Genomic DNA, 22,616 nt, shown 5'->3' with positions numbered 1-22,616 from the left:
TATGTAGGATTTCAAACTAGAGTGTTGAGTTCAGGAGACAGGCATGGTAAGTTGTGTGTATAAGATGTTCTAAAAGTTGCCAAGGTTCATGGGTTAGCGCTCACTTGACTCTTCTAAGCTTCTTCTCAAGAAAACGGGGAGCCAACTAGTAACATGGAGTTTGGATTTGGATCCATAATGTAATACAACAGATTTTAAAACAAAAATAAAAATTGATTTCTGCGTGTACCAAAAAGAAAACCTTAAAACTCCAGTCAGAAGATGCATACACTATGTAAGAAATCCCTCCATTCGGAATGGGCAACAAATGTTAGAAAAGCCAAATAAGATGTTAGCTATTGCATCACACCGAACTCTAAAACTCATTTCATATTAACTGATGCAGTGCCCGTTAAAAACGTGTCAGATTAATTGCCCTGTGGTATTGCTGCTTGCAGCTTTCTTGAGAACTGCTCAAACAAACAACTTTACTACTTTACTAATCACACTGAATACTGCTTCCATGGGTCCTGAGCAATACACCTGCCATTTGTGTCACATACCCAAGTCGTGGCCACTCACGGTCAGAAACACTGGTGAAATACGTACGTTCTGGCTCACAGGAACAAAAACTCCAAGAGCAGACTTTACCACTAGGAAAGGTAGGCAACTGACCTGGGGGCTGGGGTTAAGAGCCCCAAACAGCTATAGATTCATTAGGATGTTTAGATATGAAAAATATTGTTTGTGTTACTATTCTAACTCACTATAATACCCGATATAACTTACAAAAGGCCCCCCAAAGCACAGTTGGGGGTAATTTACAGGGGTAACTATCAGTCCACATTTGACACCTGGTCCGAGCTGGACTGTCAACTCTTTGGTTCCCATGCCAAGTCCTAATGGACTGAGCTACTGTGATGAAAAAAAAAATAGACTTAAAAATAGACTACTTACATGTTTTCTCCATAGACACCAAGCCTCCTTCCACTCCACTGCTTCCAATGCTGCTTTCTGAGCAGCTTTTTTAACAGATTTTCCTGTTGAAAAAAGGGGAAAAGTAAATATGTATAAAGATGTTAGGATTTGCTTCCAAAATGAGTTTTTGTTTAGCCAAGTACTGAACTTCATTTAATGCATCCAGTCAAATTGAGAGAGGTTTGTGTTTCCAAAAGCTTGTTCATCAAATGATATTGCAAGTAAGTGCATTGCTTTTCCTCCATCCATCTCCTCATATGACCTTAACTTGCTTGTGTCTTGTCCAGGAATGGGTGAGTGTGGGCAGTACCTTGGGGCAGATGGCTCTGGGCCAGCTGGCTACAGTCAGCTCTCACTCCCTGGACAACATGGAGACCAGAGCTTGCTGCCTAAGTCTGATGGGAAAGTACTTCAGACTGCTGGCTGTGCAAGAGGACCCCATTTATCTGTGTGCTCTCTGGGACAGACACAAACAGGTAGACAACACAAATGTTCATATATTTACACATAATTCTCATGTATACATATGTCTGGTACATACTGTAGATAGGATTTGGTTTAAAGTGAAAGTCAAATCTGCAGAATCCGATCATTTATGTTATATATTGATATCGTTTAAAATAGATTAGAGTGTGTATACTTGCCAGATTCACATGCGGCTTGCAGAGAAAATAGACCAGAAAATAGATTGCAAGCTTACCCCGAACTCCACGTCGCTGTCTAAATAGCCCAATTGGTTAACATCATATTTATATACAGCCTATGGTTGACATGGCCACCCAAGGGAAGTGGGCGGTGCTTCTGCCTCTTGTCTTAACCCAGCATCTGCCAAAATGAGCTTTGCAGCAAAAGCTTAACCAGAGAGTCAGAGTGACCAGACAGCCATGGAGCCTTTACGGTGTAATCAGTTACTTCGGTGTTGTGAAAGGTTTATTAACTCGTGGGAAAACTTCCTCACAGCAGCATTTCTACTTTTTACCATTTAAGTACAAAATATCTTCATCAGATCAATATAACTTGGTGGTTTTAATCTTTTAATTCAAGAAGTATCAAGAACTTTATGGTATGGAATGAATTCCTCGAAAAACAGTAGGAAAACAAATCATAAAAACATCATGACAAAATTGTCTTAAAGGGACCAATTGTATAATGTCTTATGTAATTCTGGAAGGAATTTCATGGGGCTAATGAAATATGCTATTCAGTTGTATTATTGGAAATGTAGTATATATTGTTTTTGTAGGTTTTGTAGACTCATACTAGGAACTAAAATTCAAACTTAGTCTCTGCTGCTTGCTTTCGACCATTAAAATGCAATACTAAATGTCTGAAGTACCTAGATATAAACCTTCCCACAGTAGTCTGAAGCTTGTAAGGCACTGAATTTGTTTAATTGGAGCCGTGAGTGTTTATTTGTTGATGTTTAATTTAAGCAGTGTAGGCATGGGACATCAGCCTACTTGGTGCAACTGAGTAATGCTGAGCAGCTGGCATACCTGGAATTTATTTACTGTTGTTTGCTGACATCACTACCTGTCCCTGATGATGGTTTTAAAGTAAAATATTGAGACTGCACCTATGCATCTGTCCTTTTTTTTGAAGTAACTCTACACCAGACTGTCCATGCCTTCAGAGCTTTTGTGACCACGAAAACAACATACCAGAAAGAAATCACTTTTCTGTCAAGTTTTCAACACGCTACTGCTTAAGTATTGGAAGTCATATCAACCTTGGTAGCTTGGTTGCAGGCCTTTTTGGCGATCTTGATGCAGACGTGCACGCACACACACACACACACACACACACACACACACACACACACACACACACACACACACACGCACGCACGCACGCACACACACACACACCAATGGGCAAGGAAAAAGTTACAACACAAGGTGAAAAGCTTATAGTGATTAGAGAGATGGATGTCCGCTTACATAATTTAAGACAGAAAAGCTCAGGTCTTCATGGTTTGTGATCATGAGGGGATTTTATACTAATCACGATTATTGTTCTGTGATCTTGAAATCATTTTGTGCAGAAAGAGGCCTGGGCTGACCCTAAAGCTATTTACATGGAGGAGGAGAATTCAGAGAAAGAGAAAAACAGAGAATCAAGCAGAGGAGAGCAAAGGGTGACCTCTGCCAAAAGTGCTGAGCTGCAGGTACATACCTCCTGACAAGTGATCCCATCTCTTTTGACTCATCTCTAGTCTCAGGTCTTTAAACTGAGGATCACCTCACATCTTAAATCCCCCGGAGGTAAATCCCCGGGCGCTCTGCATAGCTCTCATATTGAAAGTCAGCACAGAGAGATCTATTGTCCACATCAAACTTGGTGCACAATAAAATGGGGCCAATGTATTATTTATGTGCAACATTTGGAATTTTAAGCAAGATTCAATTGGTAATGTTGAATGGCTCAGTTTTGACTATTGTGTCTCCATTGGGATAAACTATAATGAAACAAAATGATTTGAATCATATTAAAATTAGAATAATGCATTCACAGACAGCTTTGTTCAATTAATTTATTGTGCTTTTGTCATTGGGGGACTTACAATTATTGTTGCCAGTCAAAAGGGCCTGCTTTGAAATAGTGTATAACTTTAGAAGAAAACATAAACTATAAACATGAAGTATTCAGTGCCTTTTAAAGTATTTTAAAATATATTACCTACAAATGTAAGAACAAAGCATTTAATAAGACATGAATGAATCATAATACAGGTGCAATATGATGATATTTTAGAATGATGGAGATATAATGCAGTGTATTGATAGCATTGTAATTTATATACACAGTGTAACATGCTTGTATGTGTACTGTACGTGCGAATGTTTGACTGATTATGCAGTGTACAGGGATTTTAATCTGCCTGTATTTTCTATATATGTGTTGGTGATGTCTGTAGCAGGGGAGGAGGTGTAGAGCCCAGCAGCTGTTGGCAAGGGCCAGTAAGGCTCTGGCTGAGGCCATCAACCTGTGTCTCCAACACAAGCTGCCTTCCTCCATCCTGGCTGATGCCTCTCTCAACATGTTGGAGTGTCATGGCCAGTCTGACCCTGCAGTGGCAGGTCAATATATTGCCCTATTTCAGGTATTGTGCATCAGATAATATGGGCACTTTTTTACTACATTGCCTGAGTGTGCTGGCATTGTCTTGAGAGTGCAGTGTTTGTATAATGTGTAGAAACTACTTGCTAATCATCAGGTTTCACTTCCATTCTCATCACTGTTATGCCCATGCACACTGTAGAAAGGTCCACATAGAGTACATTGTATGAAACAGGGGTCCATATGCTACCACTGTCCAATTGCAGGCAGGTGGCTCTATGCACAATACAGTCCCTTGCATCTGTACCCACACATTATCTTCGCTTACTTAATCGTAATCTTTAGGATATCGTCGCCTACTATAATTTGTGCTATTACCAACAGCTATTTCATCCATCTTCTGTTTTTTTCCCAGAGCTGCTGCACTGCCGCTACAATGGCCGAGGTCCTACGTTCTGCCTGTGCTGGCACTAGCGTGTCCCAGCTCTCCGCTCTGCTCAGCCTTCACAGGAAGCTGCTCCTCTCTCAGGAGGAGATGCCAAGCAGCATGCTGAAGGGAGTGGAAGACTCCCTCAACAGCCTCTCCAAGGTACCGGTCACCAACCCCCCCCCGCGCACTTATGATTTATGGATGCTGTCATATTCAGCCCGGAAAATTCCCTTGATGGCTGACACACTATCGGTACTGTTATGGCCTCTGCTCTAAATGCACTACCAAAACCACACAGAGTAGTGGAGCTTCAAACACACTTCTTTTTAGTTACACCAACATGTGCAGTAGCTGGTACTGTATGTGGGACAACTTTGTGGCATCTGTAGCTTAATGAACATGATACAGCAAGAAGTTGCCCCATGTAAGGCAGAGGAATCCTTTGGAATCTTATTTCAGAAACATGTTAATGTGTTAATATTACCAGTAAAAATACAAATTAATAGTTGCCCAATAATTGTAGTGTTATATTTTATAATTGGGATTAGTCCTCAATTTAACTCAAAGCAAGTTACGTCTCTTATTAAATCCTGTTATATACAAACAGTTATGTCTTCAGAAGCAATTTAAAATTGACAAAATGCTCTTTATTTTCGATATGACAAAGTAAAAACTGACTTTGCTTTTATCTGACAACATGGACTTGACTTAAATGTCATTATTTTATCTGTGACGTTTTTGGACAAATTACACCTGGTAGTGTTGAACTTCTCATAATCAGTTTTGGATAATTAAGGTAATGAATAATAGATCATTCACTATTGTTGTTTTATTGCATGGCAATTACAAATCCTTTTTCAAAATAAAGGGTGTAGGTTGGCTTTAATTTTGGTAGGGATATTTGTAGCGGATGGTCAATATGCACAGCTGCATATATGTGCTCTGTTCTTTTTCTCTTTCATACAGTATGTCTACCATGCGCATCCACATACAGTATACACACACAGATAGCTTCACTCTGCAAAATGTTTACTTCATTAAATATATATTATTATATATGTATTTAGTTCTCTGATTTTAAACACATATTTTACATTTTATGTATTAATATTAAATCTGAGACTCAAATCAATAAATAATTAAAAAAAATGTATATGATAGATTTGTTTTACAATAAACAGACCTGTAAATAATCTGTTACTCTGTTTGGATCAATTGCCGCTGTAAACCATATTAAACCTGAATTTTTGAAACATTTTAATATTCTTCAGTCAGTTTAAATGACAAGATATTTTGAGATGTGTAAAAATATTGCTAGTGTCAATTCAGCAGCACCTCAACATTGGTAGAGACTTGTCCCTAGTGTCTATACCCAAAACTATGCCTATGTTCAAAATGCTTTTAAATTTAAACAAAGAAATATGTCTCTGTTCCTCTTCACATACTGTATCTCTGGTGGAACTTTTGTTATGCAACAGGCTTTTTTATGTTCTGAAATCAAACCAGACCAACAACCTACCTGTTATAAGGCTAAGCTAACCTGGGCTGGTATTACAAAGACACACAGCTAGCGTTTAACATTAATGGTATTGTCATTAATGGTTTTAAAAGGTGTATTTACAAAAGTTGAGGGAAAACAAGAATAGTCTTTAGGCATTTTTGTCTTCAATAGTGTTCTCTGCGTGGTAAGCGTGTGGTTTGCAGCCGTCAGCGTGCTGTTTCTGTGACTGTCTCCCGCCGGAGACAATCTCCTGAATGAATCTCATCCCATACGGCTGCAATGGACTGAGTTATCAGCGTCCCACAAACGCACACCCTCATGTCACGTGTCAGCGCTTGCCCTATCAGCTAACTATTCGAAAAACACTGAACTGATATCATAACACTTACCTTTTATTCTTTAAAAAAAGTCCTTTATTCACATAATGAAGGATAAAAAAATCAAAGGCACTTTAAGTTTCTATAATATGCTGTTAAATTTGTGTTCTTGGAATGACTTTCTGGTTTGCAGGCCTTCAGCCACCTGACCATCTATCCCAGCCACCTAAATATCCTTGCAGAGCTCCCGCCTAACCTGAAAATCCTGCTGCTTCAGCACTCTGAAGATGGGTAATTTCTATTTTGTTGTCCTCTGTTTACTCTCTATTCCCTTTTCTTTGCCATGCTGTAAATTCTGTCCTTATCTGCCCCTGACAGTGTAATGGTACATGAATACATGATTTAAAAAAGGCCATGCAAGTCACAATAGATATAGGCTAAAGTAATACTGTACCTGTAGAAGAGGGGGCCTGCTGTGTGTTACACCTGCCACTAGAGGGCTGATGTAGCGTATATGTACTTGTGGATATAGAAGGAATTTCTTACTTTCATTATTTGAAATTTAAGGTATTTTAAATATATAAGTGAACCAATGCGTACAGTATATAGGTAAGATGTAAAAAGTGTTTTTTGAGTGTTTGTTTTGTTTTTAGGTCAGAACTTTATGGGGCCTTCTATGAGATGACCAAAGCTCCAAATCAAAAGGGAAAGACTACGCAAGTTACAGGTCAGGACTTGTACGTTTTTTTTTTAACCAATGTTCATAATACAAAGAGCTGCCAGACTTGTATGAGAGATGTGGGCCATTTCAAACAGAAGATTTACTGCATTTATGTATTTTTATACTTTATCTAATTTGTTCCATAGCCCCAGGAATACAGTCTTCACACACACATACAATGCTGTTCACAGCATTGTTGTCAGCATTTAAATAGAACCAGATTAATTCAGTATTCCCATGTAACATTTACCTGCAAGGCAGATGAAAAGTTCAGATTTAATGAAGACTAGACAGAAGAAAAGATGACAAAGTGTATAATAAGCCAGCTGAACTTCCCTTTCACCTTTTTGCTACTGGTCTGGCATGGAACACCAGCTTGCATTAGTCATCACAGGGTATTAGCATACTGTATTACCTGCTCGCATGACCTTTCCTGCGACTAGTCTGACATAAGTAGTTGTAGGAATTGGGGAAAAAGGGATTAGGCTGGCATCTTGACTCCATTGTCTGAGAATGAGGACAAAAAACAGAAAGGAAAAAATAAGATGAGACAGAATAAGAGAAAAGGGGATCTTACAAAAGGTCCAGGAGGAGGAGGGGTTGGAGGTACTCATGGGGACCAATTACAAGGCCTGTATGTGTCGATGTCTATGCGTATTTGATTGATTGTCAATCCTGTTGTTGCAGGTACTCTGACGTGCTCTAGGGTGGCCAAGGTTTCAGTCTGCCCACAGGCTCTGCTGGCACTGAGGGAGCAGACTCGGACCTTTGGCCAGGAGACAAGACATGCTCTCCTCAAGCAAGGCTGTTGGCACAGTGCTCAGGGCAGGCTGGAGGCCTCTGAGGAGCATCATGTTTTTCCCCGTGTATGTCTTGTTGAGACCTCTGCTCTTATTTCACTCTATTAACAATATCCACTGCAAGCATCTTAAAAAGTCTCACTCCACTGCAATTATTATCATCTCATGCCTGTTCTTTCTTGCTTACTGGGGAGACATGAAAGGAATCAGTGACCTAAAACAATAAAAACTCTCTTTTCTTTTTTTTTCTTGTTTTCCTAAACAGAAAACTGCTGCAGAAGAAATGTTAGGACCCCACTTCAGAGAAATTGTACAAGATATGGAAGACTATTTGAATCCACTTCTCACACAGTTTGACTTCTCATGCTTAAGGTGAAGTGCTTTATGTGTCATCAGATTCCCCAATTTTTCCCAAACCGCTTTGGCAGGTACAACTGTGGGAAGAGTCTTTTCAAGTGTGTGGTACCTGTTGCGTTCACAAATGCATGCAGCAAGCTTACACAAAGCGAGTGCTGCGTGTCTCTATTTCTATTTCTGGTTCTATAGTATGTCCTTGTCAGACAGAAGGCAGTGTAGCCCTACTGATCCTTAGCCCTCCTTACATCCCTCAGGCCCCAGGCTGCATCACTACCAGTGCCTGAGATGGCCAAAGCCAAAGATAAAGAAGAAAAAGGGAGTTCAGGTAAAGGAAGAGTATGTTGGGTGTGAGCTTGCTTTCTTATTTTGCTGTGTTTGGTACTTTTATGGGCATCAGCAAAGAGTCTTTGAGCCCCACATGGGTGTGTAAACCCCAGCCAATAACAGCACATTCTCATTCCCATGTTGTCAAATACCACCGCTTTGTTAATCCCCTCAGCGACTGATACTGAGGCACAAAGCACCCTTTAGCATCTGCATGATACAAAGCGGCTGTATTTGACGACCTGGGATGAGACTAGGTTGTTATATCGCTGTGTGCTTCAGTGTTTCCCCTGCTCACCGTCTCTCTCTGCTTTGCTGTGTAATGTTTTCGGTGTCAGTTTGGCCTAGGGCGGGTGTGAGCCATACACAGAGTCGAGAGGCACAGCGGACAGGATAAGCTGTATTTAAACAAAATCCTTCCCGTAGGGTTGTGTGGAGGTGTGTGTGTGTGTTTATTTGTGCTTTAGAACGCAACTGCTGTGAAACAATCAGAACATTGCATTTTATTCCTCCAATTCACTGCTAATGATGAGTTATTTTACAAAGCACTGTGGGGATTGTATTGCCTTCAGAAATGGAGCAATAGTTCCTTAAAGGTTGCTTTACAGAAACATCTAATTTTCTTAAACAGTTCTACTGTCAGAGAGCATACAATATGTGCAAAAATGGTAGTACTTGTGTGTATGTATACAGGTAAATTACCAGCAGAACCAGGGGAGTATGTGGTATTGCTGGCAGACAAGAAGTTACTGGAGTTGCCGCTGGAAGCCTTGTCCATCCTGCAGGACGAAAGCCTGAGTTCTGTGTCACGTGACTTCTCCCTCCAGCTTCTCCACAGTCGCCTGAACAGAGAAGAACAAGACAAAGGTACCAGAGACATGCATGCACACACATTTTAAGAAATGTTTGCAAGCACTGCCTATGGATTCCTAACCATTTGCATGAACATGCAACTTTAGGAACATAGATAAGTGATCTAAGATAAGTGCTCTAAGATAAGTTTTGAATGGATGGCAACCAAGTAATTTCAGACAATTAGGAGAGTTCCTGCTCAATATTCATTCGGTCTGTTATTACTTCCCTAATTAAACAAGCACCCTGTTTAAATTGTTGGTAAAACTTTGTCTTATTGTCCAAGGAATGGCTAATCTAGAACTTTGATCACTTATTTCCCCTAATTTCCTTTGTTAATTTCTAAGAAACCCCTTTTTTTGTTGGAGACTAAATATTATACTTCTGCAAAATTCAGGGAAAGGAACTTGTATACCTAATGTCAATTTGTTTTGGACAACAGTATTACAGATAATGTAAGACATATGCTTTATTAGAGATATATCACTTATTTGCTCATTTTTGTTTTGTTGATATCTGTAGTGCTGCCACTCCATATTAAGGGCAGATGAGGCATTTAGCATTGGCATTTATTGATAAAAGGTTTACTGAAACAAAGGGCAAAAGTGAAACCTGTCAGATTCAATAAAACTAAACTATAAGCAAAAGAACACTAAACGAATGAAAATACTGCCTCACAACAAGCTGCCAACTCCTTTTCCCCTCTTACTCAAGTCAATGGCATTTGACCTTCTCAGCCTCACCTAGCTGAAACCTACCACCTGCCCAGGTTAGTATGGAGTAAGCTATCCAAATCACACAGAATATTGAACATTAATACAAGATCTCTAAGTTACTGCTGATATCACTATCTATCTATCTATCTATCTATCTATCTATCTATCTATCTATCTATTAGGGGTGGTCTCACGATTCAATTAGATTACGATTTTCCTGTCAACAAATCAAATCGATTCGATATCACGATGCGTCACCTCCTGAATGTTATATATTGGTTTTCCATCGACAAATTCAAGCAGTCAGATATACAGAATATGAACTCCCCTTTTTATTGTATCTGCTCTTAAAAAGACACTTCCTGAATGTAGTCTAAGTCTAAACAAAAGGCAAAAATTAAATAAAGCAGCGACAGGAAAATCAACAAGTACCATGGTCTGTCACTGCATCGATGCAGAATAGTCTAGGTCCAAATCGCGATAATTAATTTCAATGCCAAGTTTACACCCCTGGCCCAATTTGGCGCCGCAGCTGGTGTGATCCCTTCACAAGACAGTTAATTACTGTGAACTATGGTGAACAGTTTTTTCTTGGCGCATGAAACAAACAACAAAAAACATTTGGATGTGTGAGGACAGAATCTGATTTAAAAAGTCAGCTTAAAAAGTTTTTCTCAGGTGAAAATAAACAATAACAACTGAAAAGGATTCACTTCATAATTTTAATTAATATTATCCACCACATTGTGTCCTTCTCCAGTCTTTCAGGGTTTTATTTTGAGGGCTCCTATGAGTGTAAAATTCCGTTGTTTTTTGGCAATGATGCTTTAGTTCTCTGGGAAATTATGCACAGTAACATCTTTACCTTTTTAAAGGTTGAATGATTTGCATAACTTAAGTGAATGTTCAAAGGTTACTGTTACTAGTGTGAATGTGTGTGTGTCACTTGGCAATTGCATATGCCACAGGCAGGAAACAAAAAGAACATGTTTCCTTATATATCTTTTAATGCCTGGATCAAATACATGGGTGACGATGAGACCAGAAAAAAAAATTATGATCTTTTTCTGGATCATCATTACCATAATTTTGACATCTACAGTTTACCATTGTGTCAAGAAGATATAGTGCCTGAAACCACTTTTGAAAGGGCTATTTGTTATTCTGTGCAGTGCCCTGCATGAAGTATACACAGGACAAATTAGCACAAAAAAAAACCCACTGCCTTCAGGTGGGAAATGTTTGCCTTTATATGAACTTGTGTTCTTACCAGCTCAAATTTGACTATGTCTGAGAGTAATTGAGTGATATTTCTTGAATTGTGAACTATACAGATTTCATGACCAATTTTACATTTGCAGTCTTATTTTAAAGTTTTTCATATTCGCAGGGATTTAGTGAAATAACAAAAACTTGTACTTTTAGTTAGAGCATGAACAGTAGAAGCCACTACAAATGATGGTTGGACCTGTTTAGTTGTAGTGGCAATCAATGTTACTGAAAAATAGTAATTAGTTACAGTTAGTCCACCAAAAACTGTTATAAGTATCTTTTTTGGGGTTATTTATTTATGAATTCATTTTTATTACATAGTGCAGATAGACCAGAAAGGGGGGAGAGAGAGGGGATGACACACAGCAAAGGGCTGCGGGTCGGATTCGGATCTGGGCTACTGGCAAGGACTCATGGCAAAAGCCTACATGGAGCGCACACTCCTGGTAAAAGTCTACTTTGAAATGCTGCCATTGGTAATGTGCCTATAGCTTTCATTATCTCCGCGGGGATCATGATTTCGGTTTTGTGTGTGTAGGCTATCGTTTGTCCAATCTGTCTAATCAAGGGCCCTATCTTACACCCAGCGGAATTGACTTTGTACACCGACGCATGTATCATTCCTATTTTGTTGTGTTATTCAGATGCTATTTTAGGGGTGCATGCTTGGCCGTAATGTAGAGTGTGCACACCGCGCATACACTTTGCTTATCTCATCTCATGGACCCAGCAGTTCCCACTTTTGTAAACCATACATAAATACAAGGAAAAATATGACCTTGTTTTACACAACATTTCCATGGATCACGGATGTGTTGATGACATAAATGAGGAAATATTAGAGGACTTAAGGAGATGTGATGTTGAACTGCATGTGCCGATGCCACTTAACCCAAATGCCCCAGCAGCATCACGGGAGAGGAGAGGCAGAAGAGCTGCATCATCTATGGTGAGGTAATCTCGGTCTGATGTTAGACTACATTGCAAAAATATCACCATGCATTCATAACCTCGTGATTCAGTGAGAGTGAGCCCAAAACATTGGAAAGTATGTTTTTGTGACATTTCTTTATTTACATTTTGTCAAATAAAAATCAATAGCAAACATCGCTCTCCTCGGCTGTGAACCGCTCCTGGCGTGTGCCCATGGATGTATTAAGAACATGCGCCTAGCAAATCCTCCATTATAATAGCAATCTGCCATGGAACAAGCGTGCCTGCTTTTAAAGGGAATGTGAGATAACGCTCTGATTGGTTTATTACACGCCCAAACCACAACTATGAGTAATGAAGCTACTTCAGACCAAACCATTTTAGATTTGCGTCGGGCGCAAGAGTCATTTATCCCGCCGGTATAATAGCAACAGTGCCCGAGATCTGCCCACAAAGCTACTTGCGTTTGCCGTTTGATACTTGCATTTCAGATCATTAAAATAGGGCCCCAAAATGTTTTATGGTCACAATTCATCTCCTTGCTGGTTAGCTTTGTTTCAGGCTTCAAACTCTTATGTAAGCATTTTCTGAAAAGCCAATGGAGCCATTGAATGGGGAAAATCACTTCCGGAACCAGAGCCATTTCAAAAAGTGGGTGGTCACTGTTGAGCTGTTGAGCTCTATGATGGTATAAAAAAGCGTCCTTGAGCGTTCAGTCATAAATGTGCACAAAAATATTAGGCTGATGGCTGGATGAAACACTTTGCCCTCTTGTGGACATTAACCTAGTCATCTACTTTATTAGGATTTTAGAATTCCCAATCTCGATGACATACTAAGTACACATTGGGCTTTGAAAAATGTAGGCCTATTTTAAGCATACTGCAGTACAGTGTTTTGTGGCAGACTTAGGGCTTCACGGGCAATAAAACTACTATAAACCGGCTAAAGGTTCAGACACAAAACCGACTGAATGGTCTGAAAATATTGCCCTGAGCTTGGCATTTAATGTTGACAGTAGTGGCAAGTTGCCTGGGTCATTTCAACAGATCAAACACTCTACAATGGTGTTTCTGCTTTTTTTGATTTTGAATGATGTTACTATACAGTTGGAAACCTAAGGTGAGTGCTCCAGGTGGTTTGAGATCAGAGTGAGGAAAATCATTGATTCCTTCTTTGTGTGCATGGAATTTCAACAGCATATTTTTTTTAGCAGTTGAGTCATTCGTTTTTAAAGCAACTTTTTATGAAAAAAGGAGTAGTAAGTGGAAATTTGGAGTTCCTGCTGGTGATCAATAAAAACTAATGTTATATATACAGTAAATATTGCAATGCATTTCCTTTGGCAGACACTTTTGTCCAAAGCACCTTGTAAGTGTGTGAGCACATTCAGACTCAATAGATGAGTTAATCTCAAATGAACACCTAAAAACATGTTGGAGTGGTACAGTACAAGTGCTTTGTTTTTTTAATTGTTGTTTTTTATTACACACAAGTACGTGCTGTCATGGGGTGTGGGGATGTAGTGGGTTTCTATCCTGCACATTGACTATTGAGATTTTTAGATAAATAATAATAATGAACTTAAAGAAGACTTTTCTTTGTTTAATAAGAAATGAGGGTTTTAAACAAATGAATCAGGTAATTAAATTGATAAAGCCATGCTCAATCAATAGTTAGTGTTTTATTTGCAGAGGGTGATATGTGTTGCAGCCATAAGGAAACTTTTAGAACTGGTCTTCAGTCACTAATAAATGTCATTGACTTTGCAGATACTGAGTTTTTTTTTCTCCCAGTCCAAAAACTGTGTAATCTACCCTGCAGACAAGTGTATGTATTAATTCTGCCTCCTGTCTGTGGCAGTTGAAAGTGACAACAAAAAGGAGACCAAAGGTGGCAAGGGAACTAAGGGGAAGGGAGATCAAAGCCAAGCCATCAAAGTGGTGAGTTTGGTAAATTAATCTGGGCCTGCCAGATAGAGACAGCAATATTACTTTTACCTGCTGTCAGCAATGGCAATTATTTAAGTTCCTCTCGCCTCTCTTTTAAGTGTGGGTTTTCAATCAATTACATAATTTGTTTTCATAGAGGTGCTATGTCTAGCTTCTGTGCATTTATAGTTTATCTGTTTTTTCCACCAACCCCTTCCTTTTTACTTCAATTTCTTTTGCTTTGTCTCATTTTTAAAAAACAATTTACTATCATAGTCTTTCTTGTAACTGTTTTTTGCAGATGTATATGTGCAAGAGACAATATTTGCATGTGCATGTACAGTGCATACACACTTTTTGTTTCTAACTATTCTTGCTTTGAGCTGTAATGACTGTAATTTATTTATTCATTCAGAATCATGTGTTGCCTTCTAACACCTTCCCAGTGGACATACGTAAACTTAAATGTATCCTTTTTTTTGTTAAATATTATACCCATTTCTGTTGTGTCTAAAATAGCTGTTTATATGTGTTCTTGACATATAGTTTAACATTAAATTTTGTTTCATAGATTATTATTATTCTTAACATACCCCCACAGATGTTGTTGACACTCACAATGAAGGCAACTTTGGTAAGTAAATGTAGAGGATTCAATAATTTTTTTGGAGAGATTAGATTACAGTGCATTACATATTTACAGAAATAAATGGGAACTTTGGTGAACTGTAATGTAATCCTATGGGGCAATTACACACCGTCAAAACTTATAATAATAATCTCACATTTCAGCTCCCAGTTAGTGTCACCCCTTTAGCAAGTGTAGGGTTTCATAATAATTATGTGTTGATGTCTATCTGGCACAGAAGGGACCAGCCTGTGCACGAGGATGGAGGAGATTTTGGAAACCCACAGCCAGCATTTTACCCATCTGTGGGAGGGCTTCATGGGCAGCAAACAAACGCCGAGGTAAGAATGCAGCATGTCTTTGTTTGGTTTTTGCACTGAGCATACTGAAATCCTACTGTATTTGTTACATTGCAACACACCTGCTTATTTCTACACCACTAACCCTTCTCCAATATGTATCCAGTCTGTCGGAGGTGGAGCAGCTGCTGTGCAGATGCAGTGCCTTCATTTACCTGGGGATGGAGCGCTTTATGGCAAGCATTCCACCGGCCAAACTGGCAGCCCTCAATCTGTCTGGTACTTTACACCCATATACAGCATTTGTATTTGAATTAATGTATGATGTTTTTAAAATGTTAGATTAAAATTAGCAGTATGCTTAACATATCCATATAAATACCACTGTATATGACTGCACAGAAACTTGATGTACAGGTCTGTTGCATGCTATGGTCTGTTAGGATCTGTCCAGACACCAGCATCACAGACATCCATACTTAATGTCAGAAACCCATAGAAAAATCCAAACTTATAATGTGTCCATCACTAACCTGCATTTAACGTTAATGACACCAGTCTACTGTGTGTTTTCAGCTGACGACAAGTAGCCTACTTATTGGGTGGTCAGTAAAATAAATAACATTTGGAAGAAAACTTAATTTTCACTTGGTTTTGCTCAGGCTGACTTCATTTACTGCATTCAGGCCCTTTAAAACCAATACAAATGTAATATAAACATTACAACATCATGTTAAACACAAAATGATGAGAATGATAAAGAACCAAATGTCTTGAGTCCTCGTAATGTACCAGCTTTCATGAAATCACACAGCAGAAGAAAAATAGGCGGCAATGACTGCATGACTGTTGGAGCGGAGCTGTTTGCGGATTATGTAAGCAGTACATGGAGCAGTAGGCTTAATCTCTTCAAACCCATCAATCTTTTATTCCGTGTGGGTATATATATATATAGAAATAACCCTGTTCTGTGAGAAATCTATGAGGTTTTACTATCAGACGCCTGCTATAACATAATCACAATTTAACTAAGTGACTGTAAAAAAATATTTAACTGAGATAATCTAATCAGGATTGCTTAAGAAAACTATAATTATTTCAGTCATTCAATCCTACCAAGGATTCTTATTTATTCCAGATGTAAAGGGCAGCCTTCTTAAAATCTTTAGATACATTTTTTATTTGGAAAATGTGATAATGGCATGAAGTCATCCAAGATAACAAATCTATATGGAGTATTTTAAGATATTTGCTGAATCATTTCGACCTAAAGTCACTCAAGTCAGCCTTTTTTTCTTTTTCTTGGAGTAGTCTTAAAAGAACCCCTGGTCATAATTTATTTACAGTCAGGGGACAAGAAGACTCGTCTCCCTCTTCTTAATTATTATATGACGCCTTAATACTCTTTAAATAAATAATAACCTGCCCCAAATGACCTTTCAGTTCCTCACACCTTTAAATATATTTTCACAAAACCAATATGGCTTCATCTTCATGGCTCCTTTTCCCTCTTTCACCAGCAGGAGAATGGGTGGACTTAGTGTGATTGACAGAGTGTCAGGTTGTCCTTCCACATCGCCCCAGGTCAGACATATGTACTAGCCTGGCCTGCTGCTAACTATAGTGACACCATGGTCTGAATTCCAGCTGTTAACAACAAAACAAACCGCTCCTACTTAATTGGCCAGGATATGATTAGGCGAGGGCAGATTTGTATTTCTCAGAAAAAAAGGTGTCATGCAGTGCACGCGGCACCAGCTGCACTCATATCTTATCTGGGAATTGTTACTTGATCACTGCATCTTTATCGTGTTAAATGCTTCACAAGGTAGAAAGCAAAGAAATGGCTGAATTTGAAGTAGAGGGAGACCTCTTCCTGTAACTCTCCCTCTCCTATCTCTATCCAGCAACTCCAATTAGACAAGCACAGGCTTCATACACTAACCTGTGTACTAGTCATAGCGGTGCTACAGACAGACATATATATATATATATATATATATATATATATATATATATATATATATATATATATATAGCTGCAAGGCACTGCCTATCCTTATCAACAGAGAAGATGGTAAGATGACCTCACTGACATACACCTGGGGCTTGATGCATGCAACTCTGTGTAGATTCACGACTAAAACAGTGTGTATGCTGTGTGTATACAAAGACAGAAATATGCACCTAAACCTACACCTAAATTTGTAGCTGGGTACACATGCACAAACCTTCTTCCACTCCCACAGTTCGCCATACATCTAATCTGTTTGCATATCAATACGTGTCCCCGCACCACCATTCAATAGACCAGAGAAATATGGCCAACCTGGTGAAATTTCACCGACTGCGTCGCATCAGCAAGGTTTTCCAATGGTGCTAGAACAGCTGTCATTAAGCACAGCTGTGGCTATTTGTAGCATTCGTACCACTATTTCATCACGTTTCTGCAAACCATTATCATGGTAAAATTTAAATCATCATTTTTAAAAATGTCAGAAGGATGATCAATATACAGTTACAATACAATTAATTCATAGTGCTCATGTTGAAGCTGACTTAAAAATGTGCTTTACAATTCAGGATCAAATCAAACGATCCTTAACATGGATATAATGCTCAAATCTAAATAAAAATAATGATGAAATGCATCATCACAAATAATTTTAAATTAAGTTTATATATGTGCCTTTGATTGACATTTTACACAAAAACTGTGTAGACTGCAATAAATAATAACACAATCAGTGAAATTGGCAAACTCAACTTAAATTCAATTTCCTCTTCATGATATCACCCGCAGCTATCTCAGCTAAAAGTGTATGGTCTAAAATATGTGTGAGGTGCGCACATTCTTCCTTGGTAAATACTAGTTGTTTGTTTGTGCACATCTTATATACCCCCGGTGTCTGACTGTGACACTGACACAAGCACAAGTTTCCTCAGACCTACGAGTCTAGACTAAGTGCTTGTACAGTAAAAGCCTGTTTTGTGTACTAATAAGTGTGTGAATGTGTTGAAGTAACGGTGTTTATGTGCTGGAGAGTCTTTGGCTCTGTGGCAGTAACTGATTGTCACAATATTCTAAAGTTTTTTTCATGTTTGTTTCTTCTCCTTGTGTAAAGTAGCTTATATATTTTTCTACAGAGAAAATGGAGCACCTCTTTCAGCTTCAAAGTGATTCCGGGAAACCATAGAAAATGAATAAAACCTTAAGTAGCAGAAAATGCCAAATGCATAAGTTCCATATACATTATCCATAACTCAACTCAACTTTATTTATAAACACAGTTGATCCATAGTTCTTTAATTAAAAAAGTATACACATGTACATGTGCAGCCTCTGTATTTTTGCCTCTGTTTGCTTAATGTTCTGTGACAGTTTTCTTGTGTAGGGAAATAAATGGCTAGTGTGGACAGCATATTGTGTTTAGTACTCATACTCAATACAGTACTAATGTGGAATTATCATAATCATTTTAGTCTTTTTTTTTTTTTTTTTTTTTTACCACATGGCTTTTTATAGTAGATTTTTACAAAGGTATGTTTCTTAGTCCCACCTTTTTCCACGCCTCTGCTCCATGATGTATTCTTAAATAGAGAGCTTCTTCAATAGAGGGCTTCTTTCATTATTCTTTGTGGCTGAAATGATTGGGTGATGGGTGTTTTGTCTATAATTTAAGCTAAATGGGTATGTAATACTGTAAATACGTGTAAAATGAACCGCTTGTCATTTTAACAAACTAAAGTAACAAACCAAAGAATACAACAAAAATACAATGTAGTGTCTCAAAAGTTGGAAGTAATGCTGGACTTTGGCTGTTTTATACTGTTGCAAATGCAACAGTATAAAACAAATCAGAAATTTTCAATAACATTCTGTACTTTACTATGCTTCATTCTGCCTGTACAGACACTGGGCTTAACTTCCACTGTACCACTTAACTTTAAATGTGTTCAGGTGGAGATGAGGAAAGCTCTTGTTGTTTAAGGAAGAACATGATGTGCATCCTCAAAGATGGGGTTTATGCTTCATTTGGAAATGTATAAGAAAAACTGTGCAAGCAGTGTGCATTTCTACAGCAAGAAAGAGAGAGCCAGCCAGACTGAGGGGCCACTAAGGCGCCTATTACTGTGTTTTTTGTGTATTTTGCTTGTAAGCAGTTCTGTTTTTCTAGAGAACATCGATTTATTCTGTTTCCAGGTAATGATAATGATGTTTACTCTCCTCAGAGTGTCACATGGCTCTGCTCTTTGACCTGGTTCAGAACAGTGCCAGTGTTCTCCGCCAATCAAACCTTGACATGCACAAGAGGTAACACAATAGCTCTAACTTGGTTTGTCAGATTAATTTGCACTTACCTTTCTGTCGTCCCTTTTTAACCTACCTAATGTGTTTTACTGGATATAACCCTTGTATTGTCTTCCCATCGACCAAAATTGACCTGGTTTGGTTTGCCTGTTTATAAAGCATAAAGTAGCCTGTAAATTATCTCCCATTTCTGTCTTACGTCTTCTTAGCCAACTTTATTACAACTTATTACCATTACTTGTTTTACACTTCTGTTTGGAATGTATGGTCACTGCACCTCATTTACATGAAATGATGCCTAATATTTTTGTAAAATTAGCAGAAATTCCGCCTTTAAGAAAATGAAAGCTCAGATGGGCCGACCTGGAATCTCCCCCTTATGAGGTCATAATGAGCAAGTTTACCTCTTCTTTCTATGCTTTGCCCGCCCAGAGAATTTGGCCCGCCCATGAGAAAGAGAGAGACATCATGGCCTCCTCAACAGCTACAGACACAGAAATGGCACATACTAAGGAAAGCTCATTGTAGGACTGGCTCTAGTGGCTGTCATTCTGCACTAAGGCTGAATTTCAGGAAAGAGACTTCAGATACAGTATTAGGGGACCACTAAGGTCTATATAAAAGAGACTTCAGATACAGTATTAGGGGACCACTAAGGTCTATATAAAAGAGACTTCAGATACAGTATTAGGGGACCACTAAGGCCTATATAAAAGAGACTTCAGATACAGTATTATGGGACCACTAAGGTCTATATAAAAGAGACTTCAGATACAGTATTAGGGGACCACTAAGGTCTATATAAAAGAGACTTCAGATACAGTATTAGGGGACCACTAAGGTCTATATAAAAGAGACTTCAGATACAGTATTAGGGGACCACTAAGGCCTATATAAAAGAGACTTCAGATACAGTATTAGGGGACCACTAAGGTCTATATAAAAGAGACTTTAGATACAGTATTAGGGGACCACTGAGGCCTATATAAAAGCATCCAAAGAGCACCATGTCATGGGACCTTTAACTAAAATAGTAACTGTTGATGTTGTCTTTTTGCCCTTTGAAAGTATTTTATCATTTTGGTTGGTTATAGTTTCTAGAAATAGGACTTCCCTGCTCTCTGTCTTTGATAATGTCAGTATTTCTATCCTCTCCAGTGCAGGACAGTTTGACCTGGAGAAGCCACTGGAGACTGCTCTGCTGTTCAGTATGGGTGGTGTTGGCTGTATTGCACTCAACCAGTGGCACAGCAGCCTTCAACAGAACACACACATTATGGCCAGTGTCCTAGACAGTACGTTATCCTAACCTCTTTAAATATTAACTTTTTTTTTTGCCTGTTGGGAAACATTAGGAGTTACAGTTATACATCTGTGTGTGTTGCCATGTGTTGCAGATCTACTGAGGGTCAGACAGACCTCTGGCCAGACCATCCATGCCCTGAGGAGAGGGGACAGTTCAGAGAAATCACATCACATGGTTACAGGATCATATGGTACTGTATATCCTATTCACCTCCCTTATTACGCCTCACGCATTTCTATTTACTGTAAATACCATGTGTCTTTTTTAATAGCATCAAAGCATACATCTCTCTTTCTCTGTATGTGAGGTATGGGTTTCTTTGCAAAGAGAAATAATGAATGTCATTCAAAACAGTTCAAATTATGAATCCAACTAATCTGGATTTTAGTTCAACCCTCAGATATAGTTATTGCTTTCTGTGGCTTTCCTCTGCAGATCAAGTGCTCCTTAGTGACTCAAAGGAAGAGGATGTTCACCACAAAATGACTCTCACACCATCAGCCTTCAACTGCATTATTTATGGACTCCCTAACCTAACTGTCATGTAATATGCTGTATATCCTCACTTATATTTCACAGTTCAAGATGATTACAGGCATACATGTCGGCTTTGAAGATATTACTGTGTGCAAAAAACTAAAGCTACTGTAGAATGAGCGAGTTAGATTTTCTACGTTTTCCACTGTCATTTCATGACAATACAGATTTTATACTTGGTGTTTTTACTGTTTTTACGTTAGACGTAACTCCATGAAAAAAGGCTGGAGCTCTCAGTGCTCTGGGAGAGGGTAGCTTGCAAAGATTCACCCTATATAGTACATGTCTTGTATTATTAAAATGCCAATGTTACTCTTTACATTGTCCAGACAAGTTGTACCTTATAACATATATTACAGTTCTGTTGTCTTGACTGTTGACATGAAATTATCTTTTAATTAAACAATTTCAAACATTGAAGAGAGAGTGCACTCATTTTTCAACACGGTGTGTCGCACTGCGTCAAGATCCAAACCACTAGAACTCGCTTTAGTTGACTTCTTTTAAGAGAAGCTTGATTCATCCTGTCATGGAAATGAGGCTCAAATTAAATGTAAATGTGTTTGCTCATTTTAATTTAGAGAATGCCTCTATCAGAAATTGCAGTGCTTAATCCTTATATTTGTTGTATTTAACTAAATGTTAATTTAGTACTTTTTTTCCCTTGAGAAAAAAGGGTTCTTACTGTGAGAACAGTGTGCCCTGAGGTTTTAAATGCTGCCCTGTTTTTTTGTAATTAAGTCAAACCTAAAATTAGAGAGTGGTAGTCACAATCACAATTATTTTAATGCTTACTCCTCAATAGATTTGGAAACACAAACAAACCAAAGACGCAAACAGCATGGCGGAGAAACGCGAGATCCAACACCTGTTTGGTGAGTTGAAAGACTCTCTAACTAAAGAAGTTCAACGGCTAAGATTGGAACTGAAAGAGTTTTGCCAAGACAGTGACCGAGACATTAAGGGCCCTATCTTGCACTCAGCGCAATTGCCTTTGTACACCGACACATGTATCATTCCTATTTTGCACCCGACGCACAGCAGACGTTTCCCTCCACAGACTCACGTCCGTATATTAGGGAATGAACTTGCGCTCCCGGGGGCGGTTCAGCAAAAAGAGGAGGCGTGTTCAGGCGCAAACGTTCCCTGGTGCTATTTTATAGCAATCCGCCATGGAACAAGCGCGCCTGTTCTTAAAGGGAATGTGAGATGACACTCTGATTGGTTTATTGCACGTTACACCCAAGCTACTTCTACCTAGCTACTTCAGACCAACCCATTTTAGATATGCATCAGGCGCAAGACTCATTTATCCCGCCGGTATAATAGCAACGGCGCTTGAGATCCGCCCACAAAGCTACTT

At 38.8% G+C, this 22,616-nt stretch overlaps 1 protein-coding gene across 6 annotated transcripts in view; it reads left to right on the top strand.

The window, feature by feature from the left end:
* The window catches only part of cfap46 (cilia and flagella associated protein 46), a 69,553-nt gene extending 47,927 nt beyond the window's left edge, over positions 1–21,626 (top strand). For 3 of the 6 annotated variants that reach the window (XM_028603724.1, XM_028603723.1, XM_028603721.1), the window contains exons 41-59: positions 1,245–1,433; positions 3,002–3,124; positions 3,875–4,060; positions 4,433–4,606; positions 6,459–6,556; positions 6,919–6,992; positions 7,674–7,852; positions 8,052–8,158; positions 8,398–8,468; positions 9,161–9,334; positions 14,104–14,183; positions 14,587–14,638; positions 14,773–14,805; positions 15,038–15,140; positions 15,265–15,377; positions 19,332–19,413; positions 20,569–20,705; positions 20,808–20,906; positions 21,152–21,626. In XM_028603724.1, the coding sequence (XP_028459525.1) occupies positions 1,245–1,433; positions 3,002–3,124; positions 3,875–4,060; positions 4,433–4,606; positions 6,459–6,556; positions 6,919–6,992; positions 7,674–7,852; positions 8,052–8,158; positions 8,398–8,468; positions 9,161–9,334; positions 14,104–14,183; positions 14,587–14,638; positions 14,773–14,805; positions 15,038–15,140; positions 15,265–15,377; positions 19,332–19,413; positions 20,569–20,705; positions 20,808–20,906; positions 21,152–21,264 (2,187 nt within the window). In that variant the 3' untranslated portion in view covers positions 21,265–21,626. Of the gene's footprint in view, positions 1–1,244; positions 1,434–3,001; positions 3,125–3,874; positions 4,061–4,432; positions 4,607–6,458; positions 6,557–6,918; positions 6,993–7,673; positions 7,853–8,051; positions 8,159–8,397; positions 8,469–8,805; positions 8,906–9,160; positions 9,335–10,033; positions 10,117–14,103; positions 14,184–14,586; positions 14,639–14,772; positions 14,806–15,037; positions 15,141–15,264; positions 15,378–19,331; positions 19,414–20,568; positions 20,706–20,807; positions 20,907–21,151 lie in introns of those variants that run through there. The other 3 variants (XM_028603722.1, XM_028603725.1, XM_028603726.1) reach the window with 3 other exon arrangements.
* Positions 21,627–22,616: the final 990 nt, after the last annotated feature.

Source organism: Perca flavescens, chromosome 17 (assembly GCF_004354835.1).
Source record: "Perca flavescens isolate YP-PL-M2 chromosome 17, PFLA_1.0, whole genome shotgun sequence".
Taxonomy (NCBI): domain Eukaryota; kingdom Metazoa; phylum Chordata; class Actinopteri; order Perciformes; family Percidae; genus Perca; species Perca flavescens.
The sequence above is the reverse complement of the archived record's forward strand: the minus strand, read 5'-3'. Positions and strand labels throughout refer to the sequence as shown.